The sequence below is a fragment of the Mobula birostris genome, chromosome 12, assembly GCF_030028105.1.
Source record: "Mobula birostris isolate sMobBir1 chromosome 12, sMobBir1.hap1, whole genome shotgun sequence".
Classification (NCBI taxonomy): domain Eukaryota; kingdom Metazoa; phylum Chordata; class Chondrichthyes; order Myliobatiformes; family Myliobatidae; genus Mobula; species Mobula birostris.
Genome location: NC_092381.1, coordinates 108,378,342 through 108,405,804, shown reverse-complemented (window position 1 = coordinate 108,405,804; position 27,463 = coordinate 108,378,342). Strand labels below are relative to the sequence as shown.

The window sequence follows — 27,463 nt, the reverse complement described above, 5'->3', positions numbered from 1 at the left end:
CTGCTGTGTTCACCAGTAACTTTGATGTGTGTTGTTTGAATTTCCAGCATCTGAAGATGTCCTCGTGTTTGCGTTTTTAAGATCTTTGGCTGACTTGTTGTCATTGTCGGCCTGCTGCTGGACGCGTTGTTTCATACACTCGCGCTCGGGTACAACCCTGGGTTGCAGTAAGCTCGCTGTTGTAGGCAGGAGCGTGGCCCTCGCCAAGGTGTGTTGCGATGGTCTAGAAGTGCGAGGTCGGAACCCGCTCGCGGTTTGTTGCTCTTTGTGAGGATCCGCTTAGCTGTTTTAACTGCTGATCCAGCTTTTCCATTCGCTCTGCTGTTTCCGGGGCTGCTACACAACTGCTCAAAATCCCATTCTCGTGCAAATCGCTGACGAGTGTTGTGGCCCATCCTCACTAGCCACTTGTGTTGGGCTACCATATCGCGCAAAATGAGCCTTCAATTTGCGAATAACGGCGGCGCTGGTCGTATCGCAAAGAAGATCTACCTCGAAGAAATTGCTGTAGTAATCAGTGGGGACGAGTTACTCTTTTCCCGCGAATGTAAACAGGTCATTCCCACGGCCGAGCAAGTACCTCACGACTCATAAGCGATTCTTTCTGCTGACTCATTTCGTATGTGCGACAAATATCACATGTAGCAATATATTGCTTGATGTCGCTGCTCATGCCTGGCCAAAAAAGACATTCGCGTGCGCGTCTGAGGCATCCTCCTACGCCCAAGTGTGACGAATGAATTCTTTCCTTCATTTGCTTTCGCTCACTTTGCGGAACGATGACACGCTCACCTTTGAAGATGAAGCCGTCCTGGACTGCGGGCTCATTCCTATAGCTATAGTAAGGTGTGAGTTGCTCTGGTGGCGCGTCACGTTTGCGCGGCCATCCACTGATGATTACGCGTTTCAACGTCTGTAGTGTGTCATCTTTCGCTGTTTCTATGCGAATCTGCTCTAGACGCTCGTCGCGGATTGGCAGGTGCGATAGCATGTTGACTTTGTCGAAGCTGTTCTCCTGGCCTGGAGTACCGCTAACTGCTTGCGATAGCGTATCCGCGAGGTGTATGAGCTTTCCTTGACAGTAGGTGATGTCGAAGTCGTAGCTCTGCAGGCGAAGGAGCATTCCCTGTAGGCGTTTTAGCGCCTTCACCAACGGCTTCTTAACTATCATTTCGAGCGGTTTGTGATCACTGAGTACTCTTGTGAAGCAGCCAGAAGTGTATTGATGAAAACGCTCAAGTGTGACAATTGCGAGCATTTCCTTTTCGATCGCTGCGTAATGCGTTTCTGTGTCCGTTAGCGCTCTGCTTGCATATGCGATCGGACGTCCATTCTGGAGGAGTGCTGCCCCTAGGCCTTTGTTGCTGGCGTCACATTGCATGGTCAGCTCTTCCTTAGAATTGTAGTATGCTAACACTGGTGTTCCGCATACCATCCGCTTGATGTTGGAGAGAGCGTTTTGCTGCTCAGCTGACCACTCCCATGCTACATCTGGCTTTGTCAGCTGTCTTATTGGCTCAAGGGTATCTGAGAGACTTGGTAGAAAACGGCTCAGGTAGTTGACAAATCCAATCAATCGCTGCACTCCCTGCACAGCCTTAGGTACTGGCATGTTGAGAACCTCAGCGACCTTTTTAGCATCAGGCTGAAGTCCCTTACTTGTGATTAGATGCCCAAAAAGGGTATCTCTGTCGCTCTGAAGACAGATTTGCTCTTGTTGAGCCTGATATGCTGCCCTGCACAACGCTGTAATAGCTGCTCAAGTTTCACATCATGATCGGTGATTGCCTTTTCCTGTGTTTCCCCTTTTCCGTACACCAGAATGTCGTCTGCGATGCAGGTCACTCCCGGTAGTTCTTCCAGCGCCTGATGCAGCCTGCGCTGGAAGATCTCTGATGAAACGCTGGTTCCAAACAGGAGTCTGAGCCATCTATACTGCTCTAAAGGTGTGTTGAAAGTGGTGAGCATGCATGATTCACTGTCCAATTTCACTTGCCAGAATGCAGAACTCACATCAGGCTTGCTGAAAACCTTAGCCTGGCCAAGATCTGGCAAAATATCCTCTATCACCGGGAGGGGGCAGTGTTCTCTCCTCAGCGCTTTGCTCAATAGTCGAGGGTCAATGCATATACGAAGTTTGCCGTTCTTCTTCTCTGCAACCACTAACTGGCTAACCCACCTTGTCGGTTCATGGACTGGAGCTATCACCTTGCGGTCTACCAGTTGATCAAGCTCAGCTTTCACTTCCCGCTTCATAGCGTGAGGTAGACGTCGTGGGGGTAACTCTGTGGGTTGAACTTCCTCATCAATCTGCAGGTGGGCTGCACCCGGAAGCTCCCCGGGCACATCATCGAACACCTCTGCATAGCGTTCTTCTGGTGTGCATTGTTTTCCTTTGTGTAGATGCATGCACCCTGCGAAAGATGTCATCGTTGACCGTAATTAGCTCCATTTGCTGGCTGGCCCTGCTTCCCAGCAATGGTGTAAAGTCGTCAGTGACCACGACAAATTCGACAGAATACTTGCAGTTTGTCATGGGGTCACCCAATTTCACTCTGCACATCCATTCTGCATCCATGGTGGTCTTGTTCCACATCTTCAGCTTTTTTTTGTGCATTGTCTCAGTGTGTGGTCTACTCCCTCCAAGTATTTGTGGGGTAAAATGTTAATGCTCGCCCCGCTGTCGACTTGGAAGTCTATTGGCTTTCCAGTGATGAGCATCTGTGTGAATACGTCATTGTCTGTCTTCAAACTGTTGACCACCAGTGTGACATTGTCGATAAACTCAGTGCTGCTGTCACTGTCAGTTTGGTCATCGCTTTGTGCTTCCACCCCATGCACGGGCTTCTGCTTGCATACCTTTGCAAAGTGATTTTGAATGCCACATTCCTGGCACACCTGTCTGTATGCTGGGCATTGTTGCTTGTCTCTTGCATGTTCCGTGCCACAGTACTTGCAAGGGTTCACTTTGCTTCTGTTGTCATGGTCCAGTCCACGAAATCCGCATTCCAGTCCACGGTCCAGTCCATGTTCCTTATTCCAGTTTTTCCAGTTTTCCCCAGTTTCTGTTGAGGCAGCTGATTCTCGTTTGGGCTGGCTTCATAAATAGCTTCAGGATTCAGCCTCTGGCTGCTGGATTGTTCCTGTCCATACCCCCTGTCTGAATCCCATCCCATCCCATCCCATCCCATCCCATCCCATCCCATCCCATCCCATCCCATCCCATCCAATCCCTCGCCTCACCTTGCCTCGCCTGTAACCCTTGCCTGCACTGCTGTCAAGTTCAATTGCTGGAGCAAGATAAGGAACTGTCTATTGTTGTTTTGAACTGTCTCTGTGTCCTTGCCTTCACTACGTAGGTCTGTCCATTTGTTGCTACCTAGTATTGGGAACCATCTCTGTGTCCATGCCTTCGCTAGGTAGGTCCAGCCATTTGCCACTGCCTTGTGTTGGGAACCATCTCGTCATATTCTGCATTCTGTGTAATGAGCCCCGGCCCTATGCCCTATATCCAAGGAGGGGTCCTGGCTCTGTGTTCCATGTTCCTGTCTCTCCCTTGACCAAGGCTCTGCGTTCCTGTCTCTCCCTTGACCTAGTCAAGGCTTCGAGGTCTCGTCCAGTCCTAGCCACGATCCAAGAACCTTATCCTGTCTAAGCCATGGCTTTGTGTTGTCGTCTTGTCCATGTGTCTCACCCAGCCCAGAGTACCTCGCCCAGCCCAGTGCAGGGGTTCCCTTGTCCTATCCAGGAGTCTCACGTCCAGTCCTGTTGCCTCTCCTCATCCTGTAGCCACATCTTGTCCTCGCCTAGTTCTGGAGTCCAAGCCCCAGTCAAGTCCCAGATTCTGGGTCCTTATCCAGTCTCTGGCTCGGAGTCCAAGCCCAGGCTCCTAGTTCCAAGTTCCATGTCCTGGTTCCGCTGTCCTAGTCAAGTTCTAGCCCAGGCCCTGTATCCTTGTCTCGTCCAGGGCCTGTGTCATGTCCAGAGTCCTTTCTTCCCCACTTCCCTTGCTTTCTTGACTAACCTAGTTCTGTTCCTTGTACTTCAGTGTCTGTGTCTTGCATTTGGGTCCCCCTCCCAGTGCCCCCACTATGACATCTGTGGCTGTTCAAGGTGCCTTTTGCCCTGGCTCCACCACTAGCACTAGCCTTCTGTCCAGGATGCTTTGAACCTTTCTTGCTAGTGCGAGGTTTGATCTCATGGACAGTAGCGGACCTGCTGTCTGCAGCTGTACTGAATGCTCGTAGGTGTGATTCAGCCATTTCTGTGCTTTCACAGATGTCAATGCAGTCACTGAGCAATAGCCTTCTCTCTTGTAACTGACGTTTTCTGCTTTGGGAGACGTTAATACCCATATGATCTTGTCTCTCAACAGACTGTCTGACATACACAAGCAAAAATTACATGTCTTTGCAAGAGATCTAAGGTTGGCAAGAAATGATTCAAAGGTATCACCTTGTTCTTGTTGCCGCTTGTTGAACAAGTACTGTTCATAAGTCTCATTTTTCTCACCGATAGCATATCTGTCAAATGCAGCTGAAACCTTTCTGAGGTCTTGGCCTTCAGCCTCATCTGCGAACGCTAAACTGTGGTAGACCTCAAGTCTTGATGGTCCAATTGTCTGTAAAAATAATGCCATCTGGTGTGCTGGAACTTGTTTGGGCAGCTGTGCTACGACACTGTAGTTAGCCCACATCTGCCACCATGTCTTCCATCCGTCTATCACTCTGCAGTTGACCGTCACGGCCGGTGGCCGGCGGATGCCACTGACTGGGGGAGGACTTCTGCCCCGACCATGGTTCCCCGGCACGGGGTCGCCCGCGGGTGCTGGGTGCCGCTGAGATTCTGATGTCTCACCTCCAGGCATTGCTACTACACCCGTCTCTATTTGTGGCTGGTTGCTCGTCTCGGTCGATATTTTTACTCTTACACTCACCCTCCGATGTTTCAGAGTTGTGCTATTACCATGCTGCCAACTGCAAGTTGAAAACATCGGGCGCTGTGGTTGAAAAAAGCAATTTTCCAAGCCCCACCGCTGCCACCATGTTTTGAGACAGATATTTCAGATAAAAACAACGGCGCATGCGCACCAACTTTATTCATCTGCTCATGAGTGCATGTGCAGTATATCATAACAAAGGGATATGGGGAGAAGGCAGGAGAATTGGGGCTGAGAGGGAAATGGATCAGCCATGATGAAATGGTGGAGCAGACTTGATGGGCCAAATGGCCTAATTCTGCTCCTGTATCTTATGGTCTCTTGAGAGCCACATCGTATCCAGTTTCCCACCAACTCTTGCAGCGTGTTACAGGCATGTAGCATGCTCTGTGTGAGAAAAAAATCTCCTTTAAACATTCAGCCTCTCCCCTTAAATCAATACCTTGTAGTTTGACATTCGTACAATGCAGAAAAAATTATAATTAACTACCCTCTCTATGTCTCTCATAACTTTTGTACACTTCTACCTCCCCACAGCCTTTGATGCCTCAGAGAAAACAACCCCATGTTTGTCCAGCCTTTCCTTATGGTAGAGTCATAGAGACATAGTAAACTACAGTAATGAAACATGATTTATGATGGCTAATGTGCCAAAAGCTCTGTTTACAACCTTATCTGCCTGCAATGCCACTTTCAATGAATTATGGGCCTGTATTCCCAGATCCCTTCGTTCTACCACATTCCTCGGTGCCCTATCATTCACCACATAAGACCTACTCTGGTTGGTCTTACCAAAGTGCAACACCTCGTACTTGTCTGCGTTAAATTCCATGTGACCATTAAAAAGCCTCTTGAAAGCCAGTATTGTATTCATTCTCACTAGGGTGTTACAGGCACATCGCATGCTTTGTGTGGGGAAAAAATCATCTTCAAACCTCCACCCCCCCTCACCTTAAACCTATACCATAAGACCATAAGACAAAGGAGCAGAAGTTGGCCATTCGGCCCATCGAGTCTGCTCCGCCATTTTATCATGAGCTGATCCATTCTCCCATTTAGTCCCACTCCCCCTTCTTGTATTTGATACTTCTACGAAGGAAAAAATATTTTGATTAACTGTCCTCTCATAATCTTGTAAACTTCTATCTCCTCTCAGCCTCTGACACTTCAGAGAAAACAGCCCTTGCTGTCTAAACCTTCCCCGTGGTTCATACTCTCTAATCCAGGCAGCATCCTGGTGAACCTCTTCTGCCCCCCGGGGTAACGTGGTATCATTGAGGTCAGCTTTATAACACCAGCGATCAGAGATTCAGGTTCAATTTAGTTTTATTTCATTTCGAGATACAGCACAGTAACAAGCCATTTGCGCCCATTGCACCCTCGTGACTAATCAACCTCCTCACCTGTGGGCCTTTGGACCGTGGCAGGAAACGCGAGCACCTGGAGGACACCCACGTGGTCACGAGGAGAACATACAGAACTCTTCGCAGACAACAGCGGAACTGAACCTGGCTCGTTGGTGCTTTAATAGTGTTACGCTAACCACTACACTTCCCCGCCCGCCTACCGCTGCGATGGTCTGTCAGTTCTCACCGTGCTCCAGTTTCCTCACACATTCAAAATGTTCGGGTTAGGGTTAATGAGTTACAGGCATGTTGTGTCGGAGCCAGAAACATTGATACTTGCAGGCTGCCACCAGCAAGTTCTCAGTCTGCGTTAATCATTGTGCAAATGACACATTTCACTGTACGTTTTGATGCACATGTGACAAGTAAAGCTAATCTCTTTCATCTCTACTCTCACTTTCTCCAAAGCATGCACATCGTCCCTGTGATGGGGCGAGCCAAACTGAACACAATACTTCCAATGTAGCCCAAACCTACATTTGATACAGTTACGTCAAGTCTTCCTGACTCCTAATCAATGTCCCAGTTGTCCTATCACAAGCAGAAAAATAAATTAGGCCCAGATCCTTTGGATTTTATGGGAGGAGGCGTGCTCTCAGTGAAAGACAGATCCTGAGGAAACATGGCGGGGCAGATGTTGAGATGTTTCCACCATCAGGAGAGTCTTATACAAAGGATGAAGTTACAAGGTCAGGAGGGAGGATTAAAATCTGGGGTCCAAAAGAACGTCGTGTCACAAAGCACCAACCTCAAAGTATTATCTTATTATGCACATGCTATGGTATACTTGGGTGGCGGGGTGGAAATGCATCTCTACCAAAGGAGGTGCAAGGCGCTCCTCCCCTCTGTTAGCCTGCAGGTCACCCTTGGGCAAGGAATCAACTTCGACTCCCAGACCAGGGTCAAGTGAAGCCACGGGATCAGGTGGTGGATGGTCGTATGAGCAGCCGGTGCATATCACAAGTCCTGGTTATGTGACCACTGACATCAGGCAGACAATCTCTGAAGAGAATTGATAATGGCTTGGGGGGAGGGGTGTTGTGGGGGGGGGGAATCACCTGTCTTGTAAAAACCCTGCCTAGAAGAAGGCAATGGCAAACCATGTTGGTAGAAAAATTTGCCCAGAGCAATAATGCTCATGCAAAGACCGTGATTGCCTGCGTCATATGACATGGCAAATAATGATGATGATGATGATGAATTTTTCAATCTGCCAAGATAAAGAAGCTGCAGGGTTTCAGCTACAGAATGCACTACTGTTTCTGCCTACACTTGTAACAGCATCTCCCAAAGCTGCAACCTCTCCTACTGAAAACAGCAGAGACATGGGAACATCACTCTCCAACTCACACAATAAATAACTCTATACTGACTTCAGATTCATTTTCTTGAGGACATTTACAGGAAAATAAAGAAATACAATAGAATTTATGAAATCTATAAATCAACACTGACAAACAATGTGCAGAAGAAGAAAAATTGTGCAAATAAATACATAAATAATGCTGAGAACGAGAGTTGTCAAGCCCTTGAAAGTGAGCCTGTAGGTTGTGAAATCAATTCAGAGTTGAGTGAAGTTATCAACACTGGTTCAGGAGCCTGATGGTTGTGGGGTGATAACTGTTCCTGAACCTGGTGGTGTGGGACCTGAGGCTCATTGTGGTGAGTGAAGTTATCCACACTGGTTCAGGAGCCTGATGGTTGTGGGGTGATAACTGTTCCTGAACCTGGTGGTGTGGGACCTGAGGCTCATTGTGGTGAGTGAAGTTATCCACACTGGTTCAGGAGCCTGATGGTTGAGGGGTAATAACTGTTCCTGAACCTGGTGGTGTGGGACCTGAGGCTCATTGTGGTGAGTGAAGTTATCCACACTGGTTCAGGAGCCTGATGGTTGTGGGGTAATAACTGTTCCTGAACCTGGTGGTGTGGGACCTAAGGCTTCAGTATCTCCTGCCTGATGGTAGTAGCAAGAAGAGAGCATGGCTGGATGGTGGAGAGTCCTTGATGATGGATGCTGCTTTTTTGTGGCTCATTGCAGATGTGTTCAATGGTGGGGAGGGCTTTTCCTATGATGTACTGGGCTGCATCCACCGATTTCTATAGTCTTTTCTATTTCTGGACATTGGTGTTTCCATACCAGGCTGGGATGAAACCAATTAGGATGCTCTCCACTGTGCAACTATAGAAGTTTGTCAAAGTTTTAGGTGGCACACCCAAAGGGTGCTGGATCTCTGGGCCTCTCCCTGTGAGCCCTAGGGTGCTCCTGTTCCTTCCCACATCCCAAACACATGCAGGATTGAAGAGTAACTTGCCTCTGTAAGTTTCCCCAGGTGTGTGTGGGTGAGAGGCGGAATCTGGAAATGTGGGGGATCGGTGCTAATGGGTGGTTGGTGGCTAGTATGGGAGGTGGCCAAAGGGCCTGTTTCTGTGCTCTTTGTAAAACTGGGCACAGATCTCCTTGTCCTGCCCCTCATTCTCTTCCCCTCCCACTGCCCTCTTTCTCTCCCACTCTTCCAGATTCTCCCCTCCACCATCAGACAGGGGTTAAACCCACCCACAGGATCCTACCCCCTCCCCACTTATCGCCCTCATCAGGAGAAGTCAGGGCACCTCTCCTGGAGGAGCCTGAGACCCTGAACTGAACCAAAGCCCCCACACCCACCCTCCAATGCCTGCAGACTAGGGGCGATCAGAGGTAGAGTGGAAGGGCAATGGTCAGAGTCAAGGTCGGTGGGTCGAGGGCAGAAAGCCAACACAAGAACAGAACACTTAAGCTGATCTGAAATTTGACGGAAACAGGTTTGAATTTGATTTCTTGCTCCCATGCCCATAACGGACACATGGTCTGGTGTAGAGGACTTCGCCTTATATCCCTCAGATTGTGTTCTGGTTGGTGTTGACGGGCGCCGCTCTCCGGGCCGAATAGCCAGCATGGTTGACCCCGTTCCTCTGCTTTGTCTCTTGGTAGCCCCTCCTCATCGTTGTTGTCAGGTAATCGAACAAATTCTGTACGCAAAGAAGCAGCAGTTAGACCGTATCCGGGGAAGAATTCACCCCTCCAGTCCCACTCTCTTCCCCCCCAATACCCCTCCGAAACCCATTTCCTCATCCCACCCACCCTAAAGTCTGTGGTGAGGAAGGCAAATGCAACGTTAACATTCATTTCGAGAGGACAAGAATATAAAAGCAAGGATGTCATGTTGAGGCTTTATAAAGCACTGGTGGTGCCTCACTTGGAGTTTTGTGAGCCGTTTTGGGCCCCTTATCTTAGAAAGGATGTGCTGAAACTGGGAGGGTTCAAAGGAGATTCACAAAGATGATTCCAGGTTTGAATGGCTTGTCATATGAAGAGCGTCTGATGGTTCTGGAATTCAGAAGAATGAGGGGTGACCTCATTGAAACCTACAGAGTGGTAAAAGGCCTTGATAGAATGGATGTGAAGAGGATGTTTTCTAAAGTGGCAGAGTCTAGACCAGAGGAAACAGCCTTCGAATAAAGGATTGTTCTTTTGGTATAGTGATAAGGAGGAATTTCTTTAGCCAGAAAGTGGTGAATCTGTGGAATTTGTTGCTACAGGCAGCTGTGGAGGCCAAGCCACTGGGTATATTTAAGGCAGAGGTTGACAGATTCTTGATTGGTTGGGGCAGGAAGGGGTACAGGAGTAGAGGAGGGGCAGGAGTTTGGGGCTGAGAGGGAAATTGGATCAGCCATGATGAAATGGCGGAGAAGACTCGATGGGCCAAAAGGCCTGATTCTGCTCCTGTATCTCAGCAAGGACCTGGACCCATTGCAATTTGCCTATTGCCACAATAGGCCAATGGCAGACACAATCTCAATGGCTCTTCACAAGGCCTTAGACCACCTGGACGACACAAACACCTATGTCAGGATGCTGTTCATCGACTATAGCTCAGCATTTAATACCATCATTCCCACAATCCTGATTGAGAAGTTACAGAGCCTGGGCCTCTGTACCTCCATCTGCAATTGGATCTTTGACTTCCTAACCGGAAGACCACAATCTGTGCGGATTGGTGATAACATCTCCTCTTCGCTGATAATCAACACTGGCACACCTCAGGGGTGTGTGCTTAGCTCCCTGCTCTACTCTCTCTATACCACGACCGTGTGGCTAGGCATAGCTCAAATACCATCTATAAATTTGTTGATGATACAACCATTGTTAGTAGAATCTCAGGTGGTGACGAGAGCATGTACAGGAGTGAGATATGCCAACTAGTGAAGTGGTTCCACAGTAACAACCTGGCACTCAACGTCAGTAAGATGAAAGAGCTGATTGTGGACTTCAGGAAGGGTAAGACGAAGGAACACATACCAATCCTCATAGAGGGATCTGTAGAGGAGAGAGTGAGCAGCTTCAAGTTCCTGGGTGTCAAGATCTCTGAGGATCTAACTTGGTCCCAACACATCAATGTAGTTATAAAGAAGGCAAGACATCGACTATACATCATTAGGAGTTTGATGAGATTTGGCATGTCAACAAATACACTCAAAAACTTCTATAGATGTACCGTGGAGAGCATTCTGACAGGCTGCATCACTGTCTGGTATGGAGGGGCTACTGCACAGGACCAAAAGAAGCTGTAGAGGGTTGTAAATTTAGTCGGCTCCATCTTGGGTACTAGCCTACAAAGTGCCCAGGACATCTTCAAGGAGCGGTGTCTCAGAAAGGCAACGTCTATCATTAAGGACCTCCAGCACCCAGGTCATTCCCTTTTCTGCAGAAGGTACAGGAGCCTGAAGGCACACACTCGGCGATTCAGGAACAGTTTCTTCCCCTCTGCCATCCGATTCCTAAATGGACATTGAACCCATGAACACTCCCTCAATTTTTAATATATATTATGTTTTTGCATGATTTTTAATCTATTCAATATATGTATACTGTAATTTATTTATTATTATTTTTTCTCTTCTATATTATGTATTGCATTGAACTGCTGCTGCTAAGTTAACAAATTTCATGACACATGCTGGTGAAAATAAACCTGATTCTGATCTTATGGTGTATTCCCCACCCCACCTCCTCTGCAGCAGCTACACCTTCCCCAACACCCTCCATGGACTTTGTCTACATCAGGAAAGGACCCCTCCCACCCCATTAATTCAAAACCCCTTCCCAATGGGAAGGGGGTACAACAGGTTGAGAATATGTTCCGTCAGGCTCAAGGGTAGCTCCTACCCTGCTGCCGGCAAGCTCTCGAACAGATCTCCCTCTGTGCATACATGGTTCCTCCGTAAGTGCACCAAGACCTGGGAGTTCACATCATCGACGACCTCACCTGGTCCCTCAAAATCATCTCCCTGAACAAGAGGAACAGCATTGCCTTCACTTCCTGAGGAGATTGGGCAAGGTTCCCCCACTCCATCTTGACTGAATTTTACAGGAGCACCATTGAGAGCATCCTGACAAGCTGCATTTCTATCTGGTCTGGGGGTGGAAGAGCATCAGACCAGAAGTCTCTACAAAAGACTGTGAGAACGGCTATGAGGATCGTAGGGGTCTCCCTACCATCCGTTGGGGACATTTATCAGGAGCACTGCCTATTATCAATGATACCACCTATCCACCCAGCATCTTCTGGCACTCTACCATCAGGTAAGAGACTCTGATGCATAAAGACAAGAACGGTCAGGATGGGGAGCAGTTTCTTCCTTCAGGCCGTTAGGCTTCTGAACTCCCTGCCACATCAAGTTCGAAGTGTCACCGGATAATTTGTACTGTACCATATAATCTTTAATTTATGTACTTTACTTTGTTTATTTATGTGTAATTCATCTGTAGATGTAATTCTTACTTTCCTAAGTTATTGTGTGTTATGTGTAATACTGTGCTTTACACCCTGGTTTGGAGAAACGTTGTCTCATTTGATGGTATACATGTATATAGTTAAATGACAATAAGCTTGACTTGCCTTGACTTGAGATCACTCATATGTTACGAGATATACTCTTGAATTCAGTCTATCTCATTGGGACACTTGCACCTTATTGTCTGTCTGCACTGCACTTTCACCGGTATTCATGACAGTGTTGTCATATCGTCTGGTTTGGAGGGACCATTGCAGAGGATTGCAGAAAGGTGCAGAGTGTTGTAAACTCAGTCAGCTCCACCATGGGCACCAGACTCCCCAGGATCGAGGACATCTTCAAAAGGGGGTGCCTCAAGAAAGTGACATCCATTGTTCAGGACCCCAATACTCAGAACGTGGCCTCTTCTCATTGCTACCATAACGGAGGAGGTTCAGGAACCTGAAGACATTCTCTCAATGTCCTAGGAACAGTTTATTCCCCTCTGCCAACAGATTCCTGAATGGACAATGAAACCATGAACACTACCTCACCGGCTTTGCTTTCTTTTTGCTCTACTTATTTAATTTATATATCTATTTCTTATTTGGGTGGCAGCGTGGAGATACATCTCTACCAAAAGAGGTATAAGGCACTTCTTCTCTCCGCTCGTCTGCAAGTCACCTTTGGGCAAGACGTAGCACCTGCTTAACCCCTCCCCCCAGCCCGATCAAGTTGAAGCCATGGGATGGTGGTGGATGGTCGTACGAACAGCTGGTGCACCTCGCAAGTCCTGGTTATGTGACCACTGACACCAGGCAGGCAATCCCTGAAGGGTATTAGTGGGCTGGGGTCACCCGTCTTGTAAGTATACTGCCCAGAAGAAGCCAATGGCAAACCGCTTCTCCAGGAAAATTTGACAAGAACAATCATGGTCAAAGACCATGATTGCCCACTTCATACGGCACAGCAATGATGATGTTATTTCTCATTATAATTTATAGAATACTTTATGTATTGCACTGTACATTTGCCACAAAATAACTAATTTTATGACATATCTCAGTGATAATAAACCTGATTCTGGTTCTGGTCCTGAGACTGCTGAGTTCCTCCAGCAGACTGTGGGTTCCTCCATGTTTCAGTATCCGCATTCTCTTGTGTCTCCTCTTGAAATATATCATCGTCCTTCCATTGTCACCGGGTCCAAATCCTGGAACCACCAGCTCCCCACTCCCCAATAGCACTGTGGGAGAATCTTCAACAGGACGGAAGTGGTTCAAGGACATGGCTCACCCACCAAACAACCCCCCGCCCCCCCAGCCCACCTTCCCAAGGGAGGAAGGGATAGACTTAGATAGAGTGGATGTGGAGAGGATGTTTCTCCCAGTGGCAGAGTCAAGAACAAAGAGGGTATAGCCTCAGAATAGAGGGACGTCCGTTTAGAACAGAGATGAGGAGGAATTTCTTTAGCAAGAGCTTGGTGAATCGGTGGAGGCCAAGTCAGTGGGTATTTTTTAAATGGAGGCTTGATTAGCCAGGGTGTCAAAGGTTACAGGGAAAAGGCAGGAGAATGGGGTTGAGAGGGATAATAAATCAGCCATGATGGAATGATGGAGTGGACACAGTGGGCTGAATTGCTTAATTCTACTCCTATATCTTATGGATTAGGGGTCTGAAAGGCTAATATTCTCCATACATAATGGGGAGAGCCAGGGAAGTTGAGCTAAGTGCAAGATTAGATCTGATTATCCATGATTTCATTAAATGGTAGGCAGGTCTGAGGACCGATATAGGTTGTGCTCTTGTTTACCCCTACCTCCCAGGCTTCTTCCACCTCTGGGGTCCACTTTTCCTTCAGAATTGGCTTCACGACTGCAATGAACTGCACTCCAACGTACTGCAGAGAAAACACAGGGCAATGTCGTTACTTGACACGTCTCCTCGCCACACCTGAAGCAAGATGAGAATGATCCAACGTCCAACCACTCCTTACACTCACGCACCCTGGTGTCAAACCCTCCGGTCCTTCTTATAGTGAGGAATGCATCATGTGCTCCATCCTCCCAGTGTAGAATGTACATGGGTCAGTGTTAACACCTTATATTCTGTCTGGGTAGCCTCTAACCTGATGGCATGAATATTGATTTCTCTTTCTGGTTAAAAAAAAATCCCTACCCCCTTCCTCTATTCCCTTCTCTGGCCTTTTGCCACTTCTCATCTGCTGATCACCTCTTGGGTCCCCTGCTCCTTCCCTTTCTACCATGGTCCACTCTCCTCTCCTATCTGATTCCTTCCTCTCCAGCCTTTTACCTTTCCCACCCACCTGGCTTCACCCATCACCTTCCAGCTAGCCTCATTCCCCCACCTCCCACCCTTCTATTCTGGTATCTTTTCTCTTTCCTTTTCGGACCTGATAAAGGATCTCATCCTGTCTATTTATTTCCATAGATGCTGCCTGACCTGTTGAGTTCCTCCACAGTGTGTGTGTGTGTGTGTGTGTGTATCTTTGGATTTCCAGCATCTACAGATTCTCCTGTGTTGGTGCTAATTTCAGTTAATCCTTCGTTTCAGTTCTGTTTCCACTTACAGGGACCTGGGTTCCTTTAAACCAATATTGCTCCTTGGATAATTCACTATCCACAGAACAGCACAGTACAGGCCTTTCATCCCATGATGCTGTGCAGACCTTTTAACTTACTTCAAGATCAGGGAGATGGGTTTCAAGGAAAGATGTATAAGATCAACCTACCCCTTCCATCCTGCATAGGCCTCCATTTTCTATCGTCCATGTGGTAGATGATAGATAGGTAGAAAATTTATTGATCCCAAAGGAAATTCGCGTCACAGTGGCATTACAAGTGCACAGATATATTAGAAGAGAAAGAATAAAAAGTAAGTTACCACAAACAGTCTAACAGGAGGGAGTCATCACTTGCCCGGCTATAGGTTGACTCAATATAGAGCCTAATGGCCAAGGGTAAGAATGACCTCATACAGCGCTCTTTGGAGCAGTGCAGTTGTCTTAGTCTATTACTAAAAGTGCTCCTCTGTTCAGCCAAGGTGGCATGCAGAGGGTGAGAAATATTGTCCAGTGTGGTAAACCATATATATGTTGTAACTGGGTTACCTGTCTGGACACGCCCCTCTGCTGACTGCTCCTGGGGCTCCTCCCACAGAGCCCTGAATAAAGGTGATTGGGCCACTGCTCCTCCCTCAGTCCAGGGGCAGACACTCAGCATGGTGGAGGTCACATTTTACTGCTAATAAAAGCCTTTCAGTATTTACTCTACTTCCAGTCTTTTGGAGTTATTGATGGTGCATCATCCAGAACTGCATGATTTTCCGTGGGGTTCCTTGTTCTACTGCAGCCTCCCGCGTGTCCTGTCTGACTCCCTGTAACAGAGCTAGCCTTTCTAATCAGTTTGTTGAGCCCCGAATCAGTTTCTTAAATGTCCCGAATGTACCTGCCTTTATCACCATCCCTGGCAGGGTGTTCCACTCACTCACCACTCTTTCCATGGTAAACCTACGTCTGACCTCGTCCTATACTTTCCTCTAAACACCTTAAAGTTAGTCCTTCTTGTATCAGCCATTCCGACCCTGGGAAAAAAAATTCTGACTCTCCACTCTATCTGCCTCTTATCGTCTTGTACACCTCTATTGAGTCACCTCTCAACCTCCTTCACTGCAAAGGGAAAAGCTCTGGCTCACTCAACCTATCCTCATAAGACATGCTCTCTAATAACCATATACCGTATAACAATTACAGCACAGAAACAGGCCATCTCGGCCCTTCTAGTCCATGCCGAACTCTTATACTCACCTAGTCCCACTGACCTGCACTCAGCCCATAAACCTCCATTGCTTTCCTGTCCATATAACTATCCAATTTAACTTTAAACGATAACATCAAACCTGCCTCAACCACTTCTGCTGGAAGCTCGTTCCACACAGCTACCACTCTCTGAGTAAAGAAGTTCCCCCTCATGTTACCCCTAAACTTTTGCCCTTTAACTCTCAACTCATGTCCTCTTGTTTGAATCTCCCCCACTGTCAATGGAAAAAGCCTATCCATGTCAACTCTATCTATCCCCCTCATGATTTTAAATACCTCTATCAAGTCCCCCCTCAACCTTCTACGTTCCAAAGAATAAAGACCCAATTTGTTCAACCTTTCTCTGTAACTTAGGTGATGAAACCCAGGTAACATTCTAGTAAATCTCCTCTGTACTCTCTCTATTTTGTTGACATCTTTCCTATAATTCGGTGACCAAAACTGTACACAATACTCCAAATTTGGCCTCACCAATGCCTTGTACAATTTCAACATTACATCCCAACTCCTATACTCAATGCTCTGATTTATAAAGGCCAGCATACCAAAAGCTTTCTTCACCACCCTATCCACATGAGATTCCACCTTCAGGGAACTATGCACCATTATTCCTAGATCCCTCTGTTCTACTGCATTCTTCAATGCCCTAGCATTTACCATGTATGTCCTATTTTGATTAGTCCTACCAAAATGTAGCATCTCACATTTTTCAGCATTAAACTCCATCTACCATCTTTCAGCCCAAACTGGCCTAAATCTCTCTGCAAGCTTTGAAAACCTACTTCATTATCCACAACTCCACCTATCTTAGTATCATCTGCATACTTACTCATCCAATTTACCACTCCATCATCCAGATCATTAATGTATATGACAAGTAAGGATTAAAGGATTGACGGTGGATATGCAATGGCAAGCATTTAAAGGTTGCATGGATGAACTACAACAATTGTTCATCCCAGTTTGGCAAAAGAATAAATCAAGGAAGGTAGTGCACCCATGGCTGACAAGAGAAATTAGGGATAGTATCAATTCCAAGGAAGAAGCATACAAATTAGCCAGAGAAAGTGGCTCACCTGAGGACTGGGAGAAATTCAGAGTTCAGCAGAGGAGGACAAAGGGCTTAATTAGGAAGGGGAAAAAAGATTATGAGAGAAAACTGGCAGGGAACATAAAAACGGACTGTAAAAGCTTTTACGGATATGTAAAAAGGAAAAGACTGGTAAAGACAAATGTAGGTCCCCTGCAGACAGAAACGGGTGAATTGATTATGGGGAGCAAGGACATGGCAAACCAATTGAATAATTACTTTGGTTCTGTCTTCACTAAGGAGGACATAAATAATCTTCCAGAAATAGTAGGGGACAGAGGGTCCAGTGAGATGGAGGAACTGAGTGAAATACATGTTAGTAGGGAAGTGGTGTTAGGTAAATTGAAGGGATTGAAGGCAGATAAATCCCCAGGGCCAGATGGTCTGCATCCTAGAGTGCTTAAGGAAGTAGCCCAAGAAATAGTGGATGCATTAGTGATCATTTTTCAAAACTCTTTAGATTCTGGACTAGTTCCTGAGGATTGGAGGGTGGCTAATGTAACCCCACTTTTTAAAAAAGGAGGGAGAGAGAAACCGGGGAATTATGGACCGGTTAGCCTAACGTCGGTGGTGGGGAAACTGCTGGAGTCAGTTATCAAGGATGTGATAACAGCACATTTGGAAAGCGGTGAAATGATCGAACAAAGTCAGCATGGATTTGCGAAAGGAAAATCATGTCTGACAAATCTCATAGAATTTTTTGAGGATGTAACTAGTAGAGTGGATAGGGGAGAACCAGTGGATGTGGTATATTTGGATTTTCAAAAGGCTTTTGACAAGGTCCCACACAGGAGATTAGTGTGCAAACTTAAAGCACACGGTATTGGGGGTAAGGTATTGGTGTGGGTGGAGAATTGGTTAGCAGACAGGAAGCAAAGAGTGGGAATAAACGGGACCTTTTCAGAATGGCAGGCGGTGACTAGTGGGGTACCACAAGGCTCAGTGCTGGGACCCCAGTTGTTTACAATATATATTAATGACTTGGATGAGGGAATTAAATGCAGCATCTCCAAGTTTGCGGATGACACGAAGCTGGGCTGCAGTGTTAGCTGTGAGGAGGATGCTAAGAGGATGCAGGGTGACTTGGATAGGTTGGGTGAGTGGGCAAGTTCATGGCAGATGCAATTTAATGTGGATAAATGTGAAGTTATCCACTTTGGTGGCAAAAATAGGAAAACAGATTATTATCTGAATGGTGGCCGATTAGGAAAAGGGGAGGTGCAACGAGACCTGGGTGTCATTATACACCAGTCATTGAAAGTGGGCATGCAGGTACAGCAGGCGGTGAAAAAGGCGAATGGTATGCTGGCATTTATAGCGAGAGGATTCGAGTACAGGAGCAGGGAGGTACTACTGCAGTTGTACAAGGCCTTGGTGAGACCACACCGGGAGTATTGTGTGCAGTTTTGGTCCCCTAATCTGAGGAAAGACATCCTTGCCATAGAGGGAGTACAAAGAAGGTTCACCAGATTGATTCCTGGGATGGCAGGACTTTCATATGAAGAAAGACTGGATGAACTGGGCTTGTACTCGTTGGAATTTAGAAGATTGAGGGGGGATCTGATTGAAACGTATAAGATCCTAAAGGGATTGGACAGGCTAGATGCAGGAAGATTATTCCCGATGTTGGGGAAGTCCAGAACGAGGGGCCACAGTTTGAGGATAGAGGGGAAGCCTTTTAGGACCGAGATTAGGAAAAACTTCTTCACACAGAGAGTGGTGAATCTGTGGAATTCTCTGCCACAGGAAACAGTTGAGGCCAGTTCATTGGCTATATTTAAGAGGGAGTTAGATATGGCCCTTGTGGCTACGGGGGTCAGGGGGTATGGAGGGAAGGCTGGGGCGGGGTTCTGAGTTGGATGATCAGCCATGATCATAATGAATGGCGGTGCAGGCTCGAAGGGCTGAATGGCCTACTCCTGCACCTATTTTCTATGTTTCTATGTAACATTGGACCCAGTACAGAGCTCTGAGGCACACCACTAGTCACCGGCCTCCAATCTGACAAACAGTTATCCACCACCACTCTTTGGCGTCTCCCATCCAGCCACTGCTAAATCCATTTTACTACTTCAATATTAATACCTAACAATTGAACCTTCCTAACCAACCTTCCGTGTGGGACCTTAACAAAGACCTTACTGAAGTCCATATAGACAACATCCACTGCTTTACCTTCGTCAACTTTCCTAGTAACCTCTTCAAAAAATTCAAGAGGATTTGTCAATCATGACTAATCCAGGCAGCATCCTGGTAAATCTCCTCTGCACCCTCTCCAAAGCTTCCACATCCTTCCAACAATGAGGCGACCAGAACTGAACACAATACTCCAAGTGTGACCTAACCAGTTTTATAGAGCTATAACACTGCGGCTCTTGAACTCATTTCCCCTACTAATGAAGGTCAACACATCACACACCATCTTAACCACCCTCTCAACTGCTCTAGGTGTGTAGTGGAGAGTATATTGACTGACTGCATCACAGCCTGATATGGAAACACCAATGCCCTTGAATGGAGAATCGTACAAAAATGAGTGGATTCAGCCCAGCATATCCTGGGCAAAACCCTCCCAACCATAGAGCACATCTACATGAAACACCCCTGCAGCTTCCATCAGCAGGGACCCCCACCACACAGGACATGCTCTTTTTTCACTGCTCTCATCAGGAAGAAGGTGAAGACCCTCAGGACTCACACCACTAGGTTCAGGAATGGTTATCACCCCTCAACCATCAGGGTCTTGAACCAAAGGGATAACTTCACTTTCCCCATCATTGAAATGTTCCCATAACCATTGGATTCATGTCCAAGCACTCTTCATCTCACGTTCTCAATATTTATTGCTTACTTACTATGATTAATATTCGTATTTTTTTTTTGTATTTACAGTTTGTTGTCTTCTGAACTCTGGTTGAATACCCTAGTTTGTGTGGTTTTTCATTAATCCTGTTAATCTATAGATTTATATGCCCACAAGACAATGAACCATAGGGTTGTATATGGTGACTTATATGTACTTTGATAATAAATTTACTTGGAACTTTATAGGTTAAAATGAAAACAGAGAGCTGAGGAGATTCCTAACAGAAGTTTATAAAGCTGGAACACACATCGACAGGGTTGACATTCAGAAATGTTTCTGATATGCTGCCAGAGCTTGAGGTGGAATTTGATAGGATCATGGTGATTAGGAGTCATTTAGGCAGCTACAGGAACATGCAGAGAATGGAGGGATTATGGAGAGCCTGTAGGCAAAAAATGTGTGAAATTAATTTGGCATTGTTCTGTCCTGAAGGACATGATCCTGTGCTGTACTATTACAAAGTCACCGAGGTATATTTTTTACAAGAACATTAAGATTTTTTTTAAAGATTAGCTTCATTTGTCACACATATATCAAAACATAAACGAGGATTGTTCAGAGTAAGCATGCAAGTGTCATCATGCTTCCAAAGCAAACGTTGCATGCCCAAAATTCACTAACCCAACCGGTATGTCTTTGGAATATGGGAGGAAAGCAGAGCACCTGGGGGAAACATAGAAACATAGAAAAACCTACAGCACAATACAGGCCCTTCGGCCCATGATGCTGTGCCGAACATGTCCCTACCTTAGAGCTACCCAGGCTTTACCCAAAGCCCTCGATTTTTCTAAGCTCCATGTAGCAAACCCGCATGGTCATGGGGAGAATGTATAAACTCCTTACAGACAGCAGTGAGAATCGAACCTCCATTAGTAGGTTCTTGATTAGTAGGGGTGTCATAGGTTACGGACAGAAGCAGGAGAATGGGGTTGAGAGAGAAACATAAGTCAGCCGTGACTGAATGGCGAAGACTCAATTGGCCGAATAGTCTAAACTGGGGTTCCCAACCTTCTAAAGAAATTCATATTATTATTTATTTATTGAGATACAGTGTAGAATAGGCTCTTCCAGCCCTTCGAGCCTCACCGCCCAGCAATTCCCCAATTTAATCGGAACCTAATCAGGGGGCAATTTACAATGACCTATTAGCCAACCAGCTGGTATGGCTTTGGACTGTGGGGGAAACCGGAGCACCTGCAGGAAACCCACACAATCACGGGGAGAACGTACAAACTCATTACAGGCAGTGATGGGAATTGAGCCCGGGTCTCCGGTACTGTAAAATGTTGTGCTAACCACTACACTACCATGCCATGGACCCCTACCATTAACCAAAGGGGTCCTCGGACCCCAGGCTGGGAACCCCTGGTCGAAATCTATTTGCTGTCTTATGGTCTAACGCGATAGTTGCTCGTGCATGTTTCCTTATGGTCCTATGGAGTTATAGAATAATAGTGCACAGAACAGGCTGTCCAGACCTACTCATCCATGCCAACCAAACTGCCCCGCTAAGCTAGTCCTAATTGCCTGTGTTCGGCCCAAATACCTCTAAATTTTCAGTTGAAAAGTTAGGAGGTTATGTTGCAAATTTATAAAACTCTGATTAGGCCACATCTGGAGTATTGCATGCAGTTCTGTTTGTCCCACTAGAGGAAGGATGTTGAGGCTTTGGAGAGGGTGCAGAAGAGGTTCACCAGGATGCTTCCTGGTTTAGAGGGCATGTCCTTTCACGGGAGGCTGGATAAACTTGGGTTGTTTTCTCTGGAGTGTTGGAGGCTGAGGGGAGATCTGATAGAGGTTTATAAGATTATGAGAGGCATAGATAGAGTGGACAGAGTATCGGCTTCCCAGGGTAAAAATGTCTAATACCAGAGGGCATGCATTGAAGGTGAGAGGGGGTAGGTTAAGGGGATGTGAGGGGTAAGTTTTTCACTCAGAGAGTGCTGGATGTCTGGAATGCGCTGTCTGGTATGCTGGTGGAGGCAAATACATTAGGGGCTTTTCAAGGCATTTAGATAGGCACATGGATGTAAGAAAGATGGGGGGATGTGGACAAGGTGTAGGTGGGATGGATTAGTATTTGGATGCTTTCGATTTGCCTTTTATTAGGTTTGGCACAACATTGTGGGCTGAATGGCCTGTTCCTGTACAGTACTGCTGTATGCTCTGTGTCCTGATTACCATACGGTGAGAGTCGTTAGGAGAGGCGAGCATGCCGGGAGATGGGAGGAACTCTTGCTTTAACATAATGGAATGAGATTTTTCATAAAACTACCAATTCCCACAGCTATCTTGACTGTATCTCTTCCCACACTGTTTCCTGTAAAAATGCTATTCCCTTTTCTCAGTTCCTTCATTGCTGAGCATCTGTTCCCAGGATTGGGCTTTCCTTTCCAGGACATTAGAGATGTCCTCCTTCTTCAAAGAACAAGTTTTCCCTTCCTCAACCCAAATATAACCATATAACAATCACAGCACGGAAACAGGCCATCTCGGCCCTTCTAGTCCATGCCGAACGCTTACTCTCACCTAGTCCCACCGACCTGCATTCAGTTCATAACCCTCCATTCCTTTCCTGTCCATATATCTATCCAATTTAACTGTAAATGACAACATTGAACCTACCTCAACCACTTCCGCTGGAAGCTCGTTCCACACAGCTACCACTCTCTGAGTAAAGAAGTTTCCCCTCATGTTACCCCTAAACTTTTGCCCTTTAACTCTCAACTCATGTCCTCTTGTTTGAATCTCCCCCACTCTCAATGGAAAAAGCCTATCCACGTCAACTCTATCCATCCCCCTCATAATTTTAAATACCTCTATCAAATCTCCTCCATTCCCCGGATATCCATGCTTACCCCATCTTCCCACCACCTTAGCTGTGATAGAGTTTGTCTTGTCTCAACCTACCACCCCATGACCCGTCACATCCAACACATCATCCTCCACAACTTCCATCATCTTCAGCAAGATCGCACCACTGAACACATCTTACCTCCCCCTCCGCCTCCGCCCCACATCTCTCCACTCTCTGCAGGGATCACTACCTCCTTTATTCCCTTGCCCATTCAGCCCTCCCCACTCATCTCCCTCCCAGTGCTTACCCCTGCAAGTGGTCACAATGCTACATCTCCCAATTCACCTCTGTTCAGTGCCCCAAATGGTCCTTCCAGGTGAGGCAACAGGAGCGCACCTGCTGGGGTTGTCTATTGTGCCCAGTGCTCCCAACGTGGCCTCCTCTACATTTGTGAGACCCGTCATAAGTTGAGGGACAGCTTCATTGAGCACCCCTGCTCCATCTGCCAAAAGCCAAATATTTTAATTTCAATTCCCATTCCTGTTCCAATGTGGCCCACTGTTGTGCCAAAATGAGGCCATCTGAGTAGTCTCCAACTTGATGGCACGAATATCAATTTCTCCTTCTGATAAAAAGAAATCCCTCCCCTTCCCCTCTTCTTCTATTCCCCACTCTGGCCCCTTACCTCTTCTCACCTGCCTATCACCTCCCCCTGGGTCCTCCCCTCCATCCCTTTCTCCAATGAAACACTCTCCTCCCCTATCAGATTCCTTCCTCTCCATCCCTCGACCTTTCCCACCCAAATGGTTTCACCTATCAGCTTCTAGCTATCCTCCTTCCCCATCCCCTATCTTTTAATTCTGGTGTCTTCCTAGCCCAAAATGTCGATTGCTTATTCATTTCCATGGATGCAGCCCGGCCTGCAGAGATCCTTCAGCATTTTGTGCACATCGCTCTGGATTTCCAGCATCTCCAGAACTTCCCGTGTTTGGGATTGGGATTGGTTGATCAGCTGACCTTCGTTGTTTGTCTTCCAATGGTAGAGTTTGAGTAAAGTATTGATAGTCTCTCCAAAATACTGACTCATTTTGAAGAACACTGAGAACTTCTGGTTGGGAATGAGCTGTTCTTCTGTGGATTGAAATTGTGCTTTATTTTGTGACAGAGCAAGGATGATATGGAAATCCAAGGTAATAACAGTACCACCACCCTACCTTTCTCTTGGATAGCTCTTCCCCATTATTCCTGTTTCCATAAGACCATGAGATATAGAAGCAGAATTAGGCATTTAGCCCATCGAGTCTGCTCTGCCATTTCATCATGGCTGATCCATTTCCCTCTCAGCCCCGATCTCCTGCCTACTCCCCGTATCCCTTCATGCCCTGACCAATCAAGAATATATCAATCTCTGCCATGTATATGCATATCAACTTGGCCTCCATAGCTGCCTGGGACAAAGGATTCCACAGTTTCACCATTCTCTGTTTAAAGAGAGCCATAGGAGCAAAATTTGGCTATTTCATCTGCTCTGCCATTCCATCCTGGCTGATTTATTTTGCCTCTCAGCCCCATTCTCTTGCTTTCTCCTCATAGCCTTTCACACCCTGACTAATCAAGAAACTCTCAGCCTTTGCTTTAAATATACCCAATGACTTGCCCTCCACAGCCGTCCATGGCGATGAATTCCAGTTTAGAGAGGAAGCCTTTGCCATGGGGAGTCAGGGACAGACAGTGTGACCTCTTGGTCGGAATAATCTTTCAGCATATTCCTTCGTGTTTCACTGTTTGACGACTGGAACCGAAAAACCGATTGTGTTTATCAAGTGCTGACAGACTGATGGATAAGTAGGTCAGGATACTCCTGACACTTGGCATTGTGTGAATTGTGTGAAACTTCTGTGGAGGTGTACTGGAGAGTGTATTGACTGGCTGCATCACAGCCTGGTATGGAAACACCAATGCCCTTGAACAGAAAATCTTACAAAAGGTAGTAGATACAGCCCAGTCCGTCATGGTGAAAGCCCGCCCTGCCTCTGAGCACATCTACACCGTACACTGTCCCAGGAAAGCAACATCCATTATTAGTGATCCCCACCACTCAGGTCACACTCTCTTCTCACTGCTGCCATGACAATAAAGACACAGGAGCCTCAGGACTCACACCACCAGATTCAGGAAAAGTTATTACCCCTCAGCCATCAGGCTGTTGAATCAAAGGAACAACTTCACCTGCCTCATCATTGAAATGGTCCTGCAACCAGTGGGCTCATTTTCAAGGACTCTTCATCCTATGTTCTCAATATTTATTGCTTATTTATTTATGAATATTATTTCTTTATTTTTGCTGTCATCTGCACTCTGGTTGAACGCCCCAGTTAGGCAATCTTTCACTGATTCTGCTGTGGTTACCATTCTATAGATTTATTGAGTTTGCCTGCAGGAAAATGATTCAGGGTTGCGTATAGTGATATAAATATACTTCGATAATAAATTTACTTTGAATTTTGAATTGCTAAGGATGTAATTAAATAATGTACCACTCATAGGAATGTTGTCTGCACAGGAGGGCTTGAGCTAATGGAGGAGTTAGGACAAGCAGGGGTTCTTCATCCTGCAGCGAAGTAATAAATTTATAGGGAGGCATGGTAACGTAGTAGTTCAAACTTCAAATTTATTATCAAAGTACATTGTGTCACCAAATACAACCCTGAGATTCATTTTCCTGCAGGCATTCACAGAAGAACAAGGAAATACAATGGAATCAATGAAAATCTACACACAAAGAGCATAACAATTTACGACAGCAGTTGTAAGGTCGAGGTTCAATTCCTGCTGCCGGCTGTAGAGAGTTTGTACGTTTTCCCCCTGACCCTTCGGGTTGCCTCCGGATACTCCCGTTCCCTCCCACATTCCAAAGATGTACGGATTAGGGTTAGTGAGTTGTGGACATGCTTGGTTGGTGCCAAAATTGTGGTGACACTTGCCATCTGCCTCTGCCCCCTCCCCAGCACAATCCTCCCTGATTTGGTAAGATGTAAACATTGCTTTTTGTTATGATATACTGCACATGCACTCATGAGCAGATGAATAAAGTTGGTGCGCATGTGCCGTTGTTTTTATTAGAGAGTATGAACCACGGGGAAGGTTTAGACAGCAAGGGCTGTTTTCTCTGAAGTGTCAGAGGCTGAGAGGAGATAGAAGTTTACAAGATTATGAGAGGACAGTTAATCAAAATATTTTTTCCTTCGTAGAAGTATCAAATACAAGAAGGGGGAGTGGGACTAAATGGGAGAATGGATCAGCTCATGATAAAATGGCGGAGCAGACTCGATGGGCCGAATGGCCAACTTCTGCTCCTTTGTCTTATGGTCTTATGGTATAGGTTTAAGGTGAGGGGGGGTGGAGGTTTGAAGATGATTTTTTCCCCACACAAAGCATGCGATGTGCCTGTAACACCCTAGTGAGAATGAATACAATACTGGCTTTCAAGAGGCTTTTTAATGGTCACATGGAATTTAACGCAGACAAGTACGAGGTGTTGCACTTTGGTAAGACCAACCAGAGTAGGTCTTATGTGGTGAATGATAGGGCACCGAGGAATGTGGTAGAACGAAGGGATCTGGGAATACAGGCCCATAATTCATTGAAAGTGGCATTGCAGGCAGATAAGGTTGTAAACAGAGCTTTTGGCACATTAGCCATCATAAATCATGTTTCATTACTGTAGTTTACTATGTCTCTATGACTCTACCATAAGGAAAGGCTGGACAAACATGGGGTTGTTTTCTCTGAGGCATCAAAGGCTGTGGGGAGGTAGAAGTGTACAAAAGTTATGAGAGACATAGAGAGGGTAGTTAATTATAATTTTTTCTGCATTGTACGAATGTCAAACTACAAGGTATTGATTTAAGGGGAGAGGCTGAATGTTTAAAGGAGATTTTTTTCTCACACAGAGCATGCTACATGCCTGTAACACGCTGCAAGAGTTGGTGGGAAACTGGATACGATGTGGCTCTCAAGAGACCATAAGATATAGGAGCAGAATTAGGCCATTTGGCCCATCAAGTCTGCTCCACCATTTCATCATGGCTGATCCATTTCCCTCTCAGCCCCAATTCTCCTGCCTTCTCCCCATATCCCTTTGTTATGATATACTGCACATGCACTCATGAGCAGATGAATAAAGTTGGTGCGCATGCGCCGTTGTTTTTATCTGAAATATCTGTCTCAAAACATGGTGGCAGCGGTGGGGCTTGGAAAATTGCTTTTTTCAACCACAGCGCCCGATGTTTTCAACTTGCAGTTGGCAGCATGGTAATAGCACAACTCTGAAACATCGGAGGGTGAGTGTAAGAGTAAAAATATCAACCGAGACGAGCAACCAGCCACAAATAGAGACGGGTGTAGTAGCAATGCCTGGAGGTGAGACATCAGAATCTCAGCGGCACCCAGCACCCGCGGGCGACCCCGTGCCGGGGAACCATGGTCGGGGCAGAAGTCCTCCCCCAGTCAGCGGCATCCGCCGGCCACCGGCCGTGACGGTCAACTGCAGAGTGATAGACGGATGGAAGACATGGTGGCAGATGTGGACTAACTACAGTGTCGTAGCACAGCTGCCCAAACAAGTTCCAGCACACCAGATGGCATTATTTTTACAGACAATTGGACCATCAAGACTTGAGGTCTACCACAGTTTAGCGTTCGCAGATGAGGCTG

At 46.5% G+C, this 27,463-nt stretch overlaps 1 protein-coding gene across 1 annotated transcript in view; it reads right to left on the bottom strand.

Annotated features, from left to right (window-relative positions):
* Positions 1 to 6,254: 6,254 nt before the first annotated feature.
* Positions 6,255 to 27,463, bottom strand: part of xgb (x globin) — an 82,655-nt gene continuing 61,446 nt past the window's right edge. Inside the window, exons 4-5 of the mRNA XM_072274771.1 lie at positions 13,976 to 14,056; positions 6,255 to 9,351 (exon numbers count right to left, since the gene is read on the bottom strand). Of these exons, the coding sequence (XP_072130872.1) occupies positions 9,220 to 9,351; positions 13,976 to 14,056 (213 nt within the window). The 3' untranslated portion in view covers positions 6,255 to 9,219. The remainder of the gene's footprint in view (positions 9,352 to 13,975; positions 14,057 to 27,463) is intronic.